This window comes from Scyliorhinus canicula, chromosome 1, assembly GCF_902713615.1.
Source record: "Scyliorhinus canicula chromosome 1, sScyCan1.1, whole genome shotgun sequence".
NCBI lineage: Eukaryota > Metazoa > Chordata > Chondrichthyes > Carcharhiniformes > Scyliorhinidae > Scyliorhinus > Scyliorhinus canicula.
In genome coordinates, this window is record NC_052146.1 from 286,711,510 (window position 1) to 286,724,493 (window position 12,984).

General features: G+C 41.4%; 1 protein-coding gene across 4 annotated transcripts in view; it reads right to left on the reverse strand.

Annotated features, from left to right (window-relative positions):
* si:dkey-23f9.4 (hydrolethalus syndrome protein 1 homolog) overlaps positions 1-12,984 on the reverse strand; it is a 45,728-nt gene that overhangs the window by 8,879 nt on the left and 23,865 nt on the right. For 3 of the 4 annotated variants that reach the window (XM_038814667.1, XM_038814676.1, XM_038814684.1), the window contains exons 5-6: positions 10,042-10,295; positions 4,958-5,016 (exon numbers count right to left, since the gene is read on the reverse strand). In XM_038814667.1, coding sequence (XP_038670595.1) covers positions 4,958-5,016; positions 10,042-10,295 — 313 coding nt within the window. Of the gene's footprint in view, positions 1-4,272; positions 4,908-4,957; positions 5,017-10,041; positions 10,296-12,984 lie in introns of those variants that run through there. The other variant, XM_038814692.1, reaches the window with a different exon arrangement.

A 12,984-nucleotide genomic window follows, 5' to 3' on the forward strand; every position in this document is an offset into this window, starting at 1 on the left:
GCCTCATGGGTCCTTTTCTGCATCAAAAAGAACCAGGAAAGGTTGCAGCTTGCTTCTTTGCAACGTGAAACCTCAAAGTCGGTCACCATCTACTACCTTGCATGGAGGTGGCATTGGTAGTACTGAGCGGTCGCTTATTTCTGAATATGGTTGGTACAAAAAAAGTGTACACTTCTGACTCTGGAGAGTTCTGTCTTTGAGATTTTAAAATTTTTCTCTGGGGTCGTGAAGATTGTATACTGTAAAGTGAGGATTCTCCAGTTTACAGTTTTACCCATGTCCATCTAGTCTCAGCTTATCAGCTGCTGAAACCGTCATCCATGTTTTTGTTCCATAACATACACAACACAGAAACAGGACATTGACCCAGTGTTAATACACCACGTAGATCTCATTCCATCTACCTCAGCTCTTCAGCCTATCTTTCTCTTCCCTTTTTTCTCATATTTTCCTAATATCCTTTTGAAAGCACCTAAATTATTTGCCTCAACTACTTCTTATGGTCTATGTCCCACATTCTACTCCACGTAAAGAAATTTCTTGCCTCCCTTTAGATTTATTTGTACTTATCTTGTATTGACAGCCCTAGTTTTGGATTATCCCACAAGTGAAAACATTCTCCCAATGTTTAATCGTTCCAACCTATTTGTTATTTTAAAGACCGCTTTTATAAATTAAAAAAACTTCATAATCTTTCCCAAAATCTTTCAGTTCTAATATCATCCTTGTAAATCCTTTTCAACATTTCTCCATTGTTTCTATAGCAATGTGATAAGTGTGACCTGTCCAAAGTCCTGTACAAGTTTAACAAAACCTCACTACTTTGGAAGTCTGCCCCCCTAGAAATTAATCCACGTTTTGCTAGCATTTTAATTGATTTCCTGAACTTTTGATGCTGTTTTTAATATTACTTGTATTCCTTGGCTATTTTACCCCAGTTTCTAATTTTCTAAAGGATCAGGCGCTGTTCCTATTTTTCTGCTGTGGTGCATCACATCCCATTTCTCAATGTTAATGTTCATTTGCCATTCCCAGTCTTCAAGTTAACTAAGTTAATCAATATGTTCTTGTATTCTCAGTGTCAGCTATAATCCCACTTTGGCATTATCTGCAAATTTTGAATGAGTTACTTGTTCCTAGTTCCAAATCATTAATATAAATTATGAATAACTGTGATCCCAGTACTGATCCTTGCTTCCTGCCTTCCTCCTACCTGAATAACTAGCCTTAATCCCTACTTTCTTTTTACTTTTCAACCAATATACTATTCATTCAGATTCCGCATGCTCTAAACTTTGTCGTGAGCATATCATGTGGCATGTCATTTTGAAAACCCAAGTATGTAATCTACTGCATTAACCTTGTCTACTCTTCTTGATACCACTTCATAAAATTTGAAGGGCAGATTTTTTCCAAAAATGGGCAGAGTGGCACTGTGGGCGGGAAAAATGGCCACCATCCCCAAATATTGTTCAGCCCATAGTCGAAAAAAAATGAAGGGGCAGGTCCCATGACATCACACTGTAGAAATTAAAAATATAACTATCCTCCAGGCATAGTGCCCAGGTATGAACCCCCCCCCCCCCCCCCCCCCCCCCCCCCCTCTCCCATGGGATGCACACACCCGAACTCTCTGGCAAATTTTACTTGCCAGGTGAATGCCCTGGAAGACTGGTTGCGATTCATATGGCGACAAGAATGGATAATCTAACAGCCAATATTGGAATTCCCGTTACGTCATTGGCTGGGGCGGGGACAATCATACTGGAAAATCCCACCGGCATAAGTGTTTTGGACTTCCACGGGATTTCCTACTCCGGATTCCACCCCAAGAATGGGAGCAGAAAGTCTCCTTTCCCCCACCCCCCCCCTACATTTTCTAAATTATGTTTCTATTTCGTCTATTGTTTCTTTTAATACAGATTCAATTATTTTTCACCATCAGTGATGTCAAGCTGACTGATCTATAATTTCCAGATTTTAGCTGTCTGACCTCTGGTTCTACCTACCTCTTTTATGGAACTTTGCGTATACATCAGGTCCTAATTACAACTATTAAAACAGGACTACTTACCCCTCTCTCATTTCTGCTATATGGTAAATGTTTTACCCCAGAAATTTTAACCTTTAGATGTTTGTCAGTTCCACGGAAACTAATAAATCCCTAGTTGAATTTTGAAATTTTCAGATCACATACTGACAAATCCTTCGTTTAGTACTCCTACCATGTTCCTAAAAGAAAAACATGTCAAACGAAAATAATTTTTCTGTAAGAGAGCATGTAATGAGTGTGGGTTGCATTTTACATTAAAAAACCTTTTGACTGCCTTGAACCTAATGGCCCCAAAATCTCATTACCTTGCTGCTCTACTAACTTTCTACTTGCTTCCCATTTATCACCATTCTCGCTCATCATCCTCCCACCCTCTTGTTGCCCCTTTTCTGATGCCCTCAATACCCCTTTTGTAACTTCCTCAATTTTCTCCGCTCACCACCCCTCTCCTAAGCCCTCACCCACAGCAAGGGCTAAGGAGAGCGCAGCAAGTGACAAAGTCAGAAGAGAGAAGAGGCAAACAGGTGACCAGCAGAGAGTGAGGCAGTCGGGAGGATGAGCAGGCATCTTCAGAGAAGCAAACAAGCAGGTTGGATAAGGAAAAACAGGCAAGCAGGCAGAGTTGGGAAAGGGAAATAAATGGCTTGGACAGTTGGGAGAAAAGCAGTAAGGATGGGGAAGGAAGCAGAGAGGAGGCAGAGGGGAGAAAGCTGGAAGGTCAAAAGAGAGAAGCAGCACTGTATTTTAAAAAATTAGGGCGAGTATGCACAGTGACCATGCAAAATTGGAAATGGAGACGGTGCTTTTTGATAAGTTCAGTTATTTACAAATTGTGATATAATAAAATCATGCTGAAACCAGGCTTCAGACAAGAGATTCCTGCACCATAATAATAAACAACTGTAAGCCAGAGAAATCTTGGTACAATAATTGAGCTAATAAACAGAGCACTCATTATATAAATTACACATTAAATCTCTTGTCTAGAATAGGTAACCTAGACCACAACAAATTATTTTACTTTGTCCAGGACAGTAGAATCAAAAGACAGCCTGAACTTGAAGGGGGATGATTTCAAAACTAATTTGCAAAATAATTATTTAATTGTGCAAGCAAAAACTACAAAACAGGTAATTTAGAGAGATGGAAACAAACGATGATGATTCACTCAAATACAAATAAGCTGGCATTCTTTCAAAGAACACTTCATATACTGTATTCAATAATAATTTGAGACATATTTGTAAATGGAGCATGCTTAGGAGGACAAGATGACATTTGATCTATAGTTCCAAAGTTGGGGTTTCTCCTAGTCTCGCATTTGGATCTGTTGTAGAATAAAATTTGATTGTCATGGCTAGACAAGGGGCAGCACAGTGGTGTAGTGGTGTGCACTGCTCCCTCACTGCACCGAGGACCTGGGTTCAATCCTGCTCTGGGTCACTGTTCATCTGGAGTTTCACATTCTTCATGTGGGTCTCACCCCACAACCCAAAGATGTGCAGGGTAGGTGGATTGGCCACACTAAATTGAAAAACAGTAACTGGGTACTCTAAATTTAAAAAACAAGTTATGACTAATCAACAAACATGGTTATTACGGAGATGTGTGCCTAGAAGAATCAAACTAGGTGGATCGTGATTTTTTTTCATCCATAGATTCCTCTGGAATTTGGATGTTTTGTATTGTGGGTTAGATTTCTTGTGTATGGGGAACTGCATTTTGTGTAATGACAACGGATTCTGTACCCTGCTCCAAATGGTCACAGATTTCTGCAGCTGGAATTGATTTTCTGGATATTGGATTGGAGATTGTGTGGCCTAGGAGTGCTTGGTGCTAATTACTAGATCGCCAAAATGGAAAGTGGTCCATTTCCTGGTCTTGATCAGCACAAAATTGACAACAAAAAAATGTTATCTAGCCACATACACACACGCACGGATGATTGCAGGTTCTATCTCCAAGTTACATGTCCTCAGACAAGGCAGCAGCATGAATGCAGTACAGTTCAAACCTGTGACCATGTGATTGTAAAACAGCTTCTGGTCTCAGTTTTGTTTTAAATTTCTATTTAAAAAGAATCACAAAGCAAGGACATATTATTCTAAAGATGAAATAAAAAACACATGTATAATTTCCTTTATACGCAACGTTATTTGAGACTACATAGGCAGCAAGATGACAAGCCTTCAAATCCCCTTCTAAACACTAGCTCTTACCAAAAACCTCCTCTTGTGGTTTGTTGAGGTCTGTTGCTGAAACATAGTTAGAAGAGTCACTTCTACAGAGACTGCTATGCTGGTTGACAGTATCTATATTATTAGATGACACATTACTTCTTATGTTATCCAGTGCAAACAGAAGCCTGGTCTGATCCTGTAAATTGTCCTTCCTTTGACTCAAAATATCAGTCCCAGTCAGGTGGTCTGAGAAAGTATTTCTTTCAAAATCTGCCAAAGCACGAGTCTTATCATTTACTGCGGATTGTTCAGAGTCTTCCTGACTTGATTGGTCAAACCAAAACAAAGACGACAGTTTCTCTTCTTCGTCACTGCCAATGATCAGTGAGTGACCATGTATTGATTTATTCATGATTATTCAAGTAACTACTCAACTAGATTGTCTAGTTTTCCACATTTCCACAGTCCATGTTGACAACCAGAAATTTACCAGCAACATTTCAGCAGATGGAGAGGCTTAATGACTCTTTCATGGAGAACAATAAAAGTAAGAGGCTTAGGGTGCAATGGTTTTAAGCAGCATTTAATTATCGTAGAGCCAATACCTGAACAGACACACAAATCTTATTTCGACCAATCTGCCTAATGGAACATTAAGTAGAAAGGACTTGTACATACATGATATACACTCTTAAGTGATGAATAACAAGTTCATTATATTTACCAGAGTCCGTTTCACTGATCATTGATTCGTCACAAACATGCAATTGTCCATTCTTCCTTCTGCAAAACATAGGTAAATTAACTTTCCAAATACTTGACAGAAGCTGCCGATGGGCAATTACCTTACACCCAAAACCATTAAATACTCAGAATTAAATGAGACACAAATGGTTCAGAAGACTTTCTTCACAGAATAATTACCCAGGAAAGATTAGAAGGAGTAAAACTATTTCTAACTTCTGGGTAAGTACGATACTGATAATTGATAAAATTGATAATCGCTTATTGTCACGAGTAGGCCTCAATGAAGTTACTGTGAAAAGCCCCTAGTCGCCACATTCCAGCGCCTGTCCGGGGAGGCTGGTACAGGAATCGAACCGTTCTGCTGGTCTGCTTGGTCTGCTAAAAAAGCCAGCGTTTTAGCCCAGTGAGCTAAACCAGCCCCCACACAACCCAGGGCAACGTTCCCAATCACCACCTCCCCAACCCCCAGACTAGCCCCACCATCCTCAACTGCCCCCAAAAATATCCTTCCCCGACCACCACCCTGCATTCCGACACCACACCCCTTCCCGACCACCCTAATCCCTCACCCATCTATCTACCTTCTCAATTGGCTGGGACCTCTAAATTTAGCTGGATTACAGCAGCTGTTGTCCAGGACTTGCAGGATTCTGGAAATGCTGTGCTGCACATTTCTGACCAGACCAAAGTCGGAAGACTGGGCAAAAAAATGTGCAGCTCCCGACTTGGGTAAGTAAAAAGGAGCGGAGTGCCAATCTGGTGATGTGAGTCATTCCAGAGTCATTCTGGCCCAATAACACAGGAATTAGCAGCAGGAATAGATCATACAGCTTCCAAAGCCTGCTACACTATTCAATATCATGGCATGACCTTCCTGCCCATTGCCCAAATCTTTTAATTCCCTGATACACAAAAAGTCTGTCTACTTCAGCCTTAAATATATTCCACAGTAGAGTAGTCAAAACCAACTGGGGTAGAAAATTCCAAAGATCCACAATCCTTTGAATGATGAAGTTACTCATCCACAAGATGCACTGCCATCAAGGATACCTTAGGCAGAATCTTGCAAACCCACGACTGCTACCATCTGGAAGGACAAGGGCAACAGATACCTCCAAGCCACTCACCATCCTGACTTGGAAACATATTGCCATTCCTTCACTGTCAATGGGTCAAAATCCTGGAATTCCCTCCCTAAGCGCACTGTGGATATACCTACACTATATAGACTGCAGTGGTTCAAAACGGCAGCTCACCAACACCTTCTCAAGGGCGATTACAGATGGGAATAAATTTTGTCTTAGACAATGACACCCACATCCTGCAAGTGAATAAAAAAATAAAAATCTCCTAAATGCTCAGCGCTTTATTCCGAGACTGTCTGTCCACACTCTATTTCCCTAGCCCAAAGAAACATATGAACATAAGAACTAGGCCATCTGGCCCCTCGAGCCTGCTCCGCCATTCAATGAGATCATGGCTGATCTTTTGTGGACTCAGCTCCACTTTCCGGCCCGAACACCATAACCCTTAATCCCCTTATTCTTCAACCTCAGTGTCGAGCCTTTCAAATCCCTTCAGAACCCTTTATCTATCTATCTTAATAGACAGCTAGTTAGCAGAGAGGATGCAAAGAGATGGAATAAATGGGTCTTTTTCTGATTGGCAGGCAGCCACTAGTGGATCTGTGCTGGGACCCCAACTGTTCACATTATATATTAATTACAATACATTATACTGGATAAGGAACTAAATGTATTGTCTCCAAATTTGCAGATGATACAAAGTTGGGTAGGAGGGTGAGCTGTGAGTAGGATGCAGAGATGCCTCAGTGAGATTTGGACAGACTGAGTGAGTAGGCAAATGCATGGTAGGCACAGTATAATGTGGATGAATGTTAGGTTATCCGCTTTGGTAGCAAAAATAGAAAGGAAAATAATTATTTGAATGGGTGCAAATAGAGAGGGGTGGATACTCAGCGAAACCTTGGTGTACTTGTGCATCAGTCATGGAAAGTACGCACGCAGGTACAGCAGGCAGTAAAGGCGACAAATGATATTTGGCCTTCATTGCAAGAGGATTTGAGTATATGAATAGGGATTTTTACTGCAATTGTATAGGGGATTGGTGATGTCACATGTAGAGTATTGTGTGCAGTTTTGGTGTCCTTATCCGAGGAAGGATATTCTTGATGTGGAGGGAGTGCAGCGAAGGTTTACAAAGCTGATTCTTGGGATGGCGAGGCTGTCATACGAGGAGAGACTAAGTCAGTTAGGATTATATTCATTGAAGTTTAGAAGAGTGAAAGCGATCACATAGAGACTTATAAAATTCTAACAGGATTAAACAGGGTAGATTCAGAAAGAATATTCCCAATGGTGGGAGAGTCCAGAACCAGGGGTTATAATTTGAGGATAAGGGGGTAAACCCTTTTGGACTGAGATGAGGAGAAATTTCTTCACCCAGAGAGGGTGAATCTGCAGAATTCACTACCACAGAACACAGCCGTTAGCACGGTTGCTTCACAGTGCCAGGGACCTGATTTTGATTCCCAGCTTGAGTCACTGTGCGGAATCTGCACGTTCTTCCCAGGTTTGTGTGGGTTTCCTCCGGCCACTCTAGTTTCCTCCCACAAGTCCCAAAAGACGTGCTGGTTAGGTGAACTGGACATTGAATTCTTCCTCAGTGTACCCGAACAGGCACCAGAGTGTGGCGACTAGGGGGTTTTCACAACTTCATCGCAATGTTAATGTGAGCCTACTTGTGACACTAATAAAGTTTATTATTAGTTGAGGCCAAAACGTTATTTAATTTCAAGGAATTAGATACATCAATCTCAGATTTTAAATTTACAATCGATTTATCAGTAAGAGCATTACAAACTTCTCTACATACAAGGAGGCAGAAATGTTTCCTAATCTCACTTCTAAAAAGTCTGGCTCTCATTTTTAAATTAAGACCCTGAGCCCTAGACTCCGCAAACTAGTAGAAATAATTTCAATCTAAAGCATTTGTTCTTCTAAATTTTTTGAAAGCATTGATTAAATCATCCCTAGATCTTCTAAAATTTAGTGAACACATTGTGTAATCTCTCCTTGTAGCTTAATCGTTCAGAGTCCAGATACTCAAAGGCCAATCTATGCTTCCTAAAACATGGTTCCAGAATTGTGGTTGAATCAGAATTTTGTATAGCTGAAGCATGACCTCTACCCCCTTGTACTCTAGATGTAAACGCCAGCATTCCATTAACCTTTTGGATTATTTATTGTAACTGTTCACAAAATCATCGTAACATGATGAACAATGAAATCTATTTGCCCCATTTTTGCTCATTCACTAATTTATCAGCTTTCTTTTGTAATTTTACATTACAATCTATGCTGCTTACAATGCTACCTATCTTTGCAGCATTGGCAAATTTCTATCACATTATGTAACTCATTAATAAATATTGTGAATAGTTGAGGCCCCAACATAGATCCTTGCAGGGCATCACAATTCAACCGTAATTAAACAGACTATGGCAAAAATAAATTGTTCCTATAGTTGGAAGTTCCTATAACTGAAGTTTTAAGCAGCTGGAATTATGATTGGTAGGACTTTAGACAAAGTTTCTGCTATTTGCTCCACTATCGTAGTTGTAGAGAAATTCTGTATGAATACTGAAAGTCATGCTGAATCAGCCATCACTCTAAGCCACGAGTGATTGAAAGTGCATGGCTCAGGGAACGGTCAAAGAGGGGAAAATCCTTTCTGCAGAACAAATAAGATAAATAACTAGCTATTAACAAAGCTTATTTGACCATGTCATCTGCTGTTTAGAAAAACAAAACCCTGACAATTTCCAGATTTGTATCACAGCTATTTAATTCTGAGAACTTAAGAACATTTCAGCTCTGCAAATACAATGCAACAAGGTTCTGGTTTTGTTCCATATACTACGATTTAGGGGTTTTATTAGATTTTGGGTCCTAGGCCTAGCATGGACTTGTAATACATAAAAGTAGGAGTAAAATTGTTTCATTCAAATTTCTACCCAGGGCACCAGATTACTTTTCAGGTCCTTCCAGATTTTGGGACATCAGATAGGGGCTGGATTCTCTGTTTTTGGGACTATGTCCCCATGCTGTCGTAAAAACTGTGGACATATTCCTAGCCCTTCAGGGGTCTAGCAGGGATCCGGCAAAAACCTAGCAGCTTTTCCTGCAGATTCAGGCCCCCGCACTTCCAGGTCGGAAGCCGCGCATGCACACGGTGGCGGCCTCACCGTGCTCCATCGCGGACTTGGTCTACGGAGCTGTACATTAAAAATAGACCTCCCAAGGGCCGTGCGCCCAACCCTGACCGCCCGCCCAAACATTGCCGGCCGCATATAAGGCCCCCCTGCCCTCCGATCAGCCCGCCCCCGACCAGGATGGCCACGGACCGAGTCCGCAGTGGTCATGCTAGTATCCCAAACAGCAGGACCATGAGTGATGCACGTCGTCGGGGCTTCAGCCAGACAGGGGCGGAGAATGGTGGAGCAGGCCTCCGGCAATGGCCGCAGGTAGGTGATATGAAGCGCGGGCCTCCAGCAGTAGCCGCAGGTAGGTACTCTGAGTATGCTGTTTTTCGGGACCCGCAGAATCGGGGAACCGGCGCTGGTCCTGTGTGGGGAAATGGATTCTCCGCCCCGGTGCTGGCCGTGATTTTGGTGTCGGGGTGCGGAGAATCCAATCCAAGGGGTCCGGTACACATAATCCATATGTAAAGACATTGTTCAGCTCTCAATTCTACAGGTGAAATGTGTCCAAATGTGTTTTGAAATTCAGGAATCAAACATTTCAACACTTAACGTAGTTGAGACAGCACTAATTAAATTACAATCTATTCCTTACCAAAGTCATTTTTGTTCTCACACTAAATAATTCATAGTTTTTTAAATATGCACGAAATGTTGAATTTAGTGATACCTTTTTTAAAAATCCATTCAAGATATACATATACAATATATTCAATTTTCTCAAATCTCATCTCACCAAAAAGTGCATTTTGGGTCACAAATGCTTTCATTTTACATACCGTAATACTTTTCTCCGGAGAATTGGTTTTCTATTGCTTTCAGATGGTGCTTCAGGGCTGCTTGTGCTGCTGTTCTCATACTGCTTTTGACTGTCATCACTGTCCTGATTTGGGATGTTCTGAAGATTTTGACTAGTTGGCATGGATGAATATCCTAATTGTTTTGGGGCTATGGAGTATTTGGTATAGGCATCACACTGATGAAATTCTGCAGGATGATGAAACAAAGTCTCAATCCCCCTCCTATTTGAAGACTGTAATTGGGAGAGAAAGCACCAATTTTAAAAAGCTAGCATTGCTTTTACACATCAATTTCATTGGCAAGTTACTGATCATTAGTCTAGGCCTCAGGAGATAACCTCAAGAAGCTGATTCAGGAAGTCATTTATGTTGCTAGGTTCATACTTATTCATCTTAACTTTTCCCATGTAAACATATTTTGCTCATCGATAATTATGATTAGATTTGTCACTTCACTTTGCTGCATTACTTGTTAGAATGCCAAGTAATCCTCAGTTAAGAACAGAATTCAGGAATAATAATAGACTATTATGTTTATCGAAGTCCATTGCTCCAGATTCCAAATTCCCATTGCAACAATAATGTCCTTAACCTTTAAGTACTTTGCCTGGTAGATTATTCCAAGTATTTATCATTCTTTGGGGAAAATAAGTACTTCCCAATATCTGTTCAAAGCATGTTTGACTACCGTTTGCTTGCTTTCTATTCAAAGCATTAATTGGGGCATACCTTACCTGGTTCACATTTTTTTTTTTATTCATGGCAGGTGAACATTACCAGCATTAATCATCCGTCAATAATTGCCCTGGAGAAGGATGGTGAGCCACCTTCCTGAGCCACTGCATTCCATCTGGTGTAAACAGACCCACGATGCAGTTAGGAAGAGAGCTCCAAGATTGTGATCCAGCAACACTGAACAAATGTAAATATAGTTCCAAGACAGGATGATGTGTGACTTGGAGGGGAACTTGCATCTGCTGCCCTTGTCTTCTGGGGTTTGGAAGGGGTCTCGAAGAAGTCTTGTTGAGTTGCCGCAGTGCATCTTACATACAGCTGCCACTGTACATCGATGGTGGACAAAGTTGGTGGACTGGGTGCTGATCAAGCCGAATGCTATGTTCTGGATGAAGTCCAGCTTCTTTTTTTTTAAATATAAAAATTTAGAATACCCAATTAATTTTTTCCAATTAAGCAGCAATTTAGCGTGGCCAATCCACCTAGCCTGCATATCTTTGGGTTGTGGGGACAAAACCCATGCAAACACGGGGAGAATGTGCAAACTCCACACAGAAAGTGACCCAGAGCCGGGATCGAACCTGGGACCTCAGCACCGTGAGGCAGCAATGCTAACCACTGTGTCAGCATGTTTCCCTGGATGATGTCTAGCTTCTTCTGTGTTACTGGAACCACACTCATCCAGGCAAGTGAAAGAGTATTCCATCACTCCTGACTTGTGCCTTGTAGATGGCTGACAGGCTTTGGGGAGTGAGATACTTGCCTCAGAATTCACAGTCTCTGACCTGCTCTGGTAGCTACAGTATTTGTAAATTGCTGGTCCACTTTACTTTCTGATCAATGGTAATCACCAGAATATTGCTAGTGGTGTATTCAGTGATAGTAATGTCAATGAATGTTATGGGGAGATGTTTGGATTGTTGTAGACAGACATTGCCTGGTACTTGTGTGACATGAATGTACCTGCCTCATATTGTTCAAGTCCTACTGCATACAGACATGAACCTCTTCAGTATCTTATGAGGTGTGAATGGCACTGAACACTGTGCAAATCATCAGCATCAGCAGTTCTGACCATATAATGAGGGATGGTCATTGATTAAGCAGCTGAAGATCACTGGGTCTAGGTCACTACCTGGAGGAGTTCCTGCAGTGATGTCTTGGGACTGAGATATTGGCCTCCAACAGCCACAACCATCTTCCATTGTGTTAGGTATGACTCTAACCAGCGGAAGAGTTTTCCCCAATTCCAATTGACTACAATTTTGCCAGGGTTCCTTGACACCTCAATTGGTCAAATGCTTTCTTGTTGATGTCAGGGTCAGTCACTTTCATCTCCAGCAGAGTTCAGCTCTAATGGCCAAGGCAATAATCAGATCAGGAGCATCGTAGTTCTGCTGGAACACAAACTGTACATAAGTGAGTAACTTGTTGCTGTATAAGTGCCGCTTGATAGGATTGGCAGCAACATCTTCCATCCATTTGCTGATGTTCGAGAGGTGCTGATGTGATGGCAGTTGGCCAGATTAGATTGTCCTGCTTTTTGTGAATAGGTCCTACTTGGGCGATTTTTCACATTGTTGGGTTGTTGCCAGTGTTGTAGCTGTACTGGAGCAGCTTGGTTAGGGGCACGGCTAGTTATGGAGCAAACAGTTTCAGTACCTTGCCAAGGTGTCATTATAGCTCATAGTTCTTGCAGTATGCATTGCCTTCAGTAGTTTCTTGACATCGCATGAAGTGAATTGAATTGGCTGAAGATTAGCATCTGTGGTGCTGGGACCTCAGGAAGAGCACGAGACAGATCACCAACTTGGCACTTCTGAATGAAGATGGTTGCAAGGCCTTGTCTTTGCATCAATATGTTGGGTTTCCCTATTGTTGAGGACTGCAAGCTTAGATCTGATTTGTTGATTATGGGATCCCATAGCTGTCTATGTAATATTTTAAGTACACCACAGAATCCGACTGAACTGCCGTGCATCCAGACTACCAAGTTTAGATTATCTGTTCTTTCTCTATAAATCACCACTTTGAGATCAGCCAGAGTATGGTTTGACCAGTGCACTGCAAAGTCTATTCATCCTGTTAACTTCTTATTTTATTGTTTCATCACATTGTCAGGAAAATGAAAATTGCATGTTTGTTATTCTAAGTTTATTCTAATCATTGTATATTAATATTCCACGT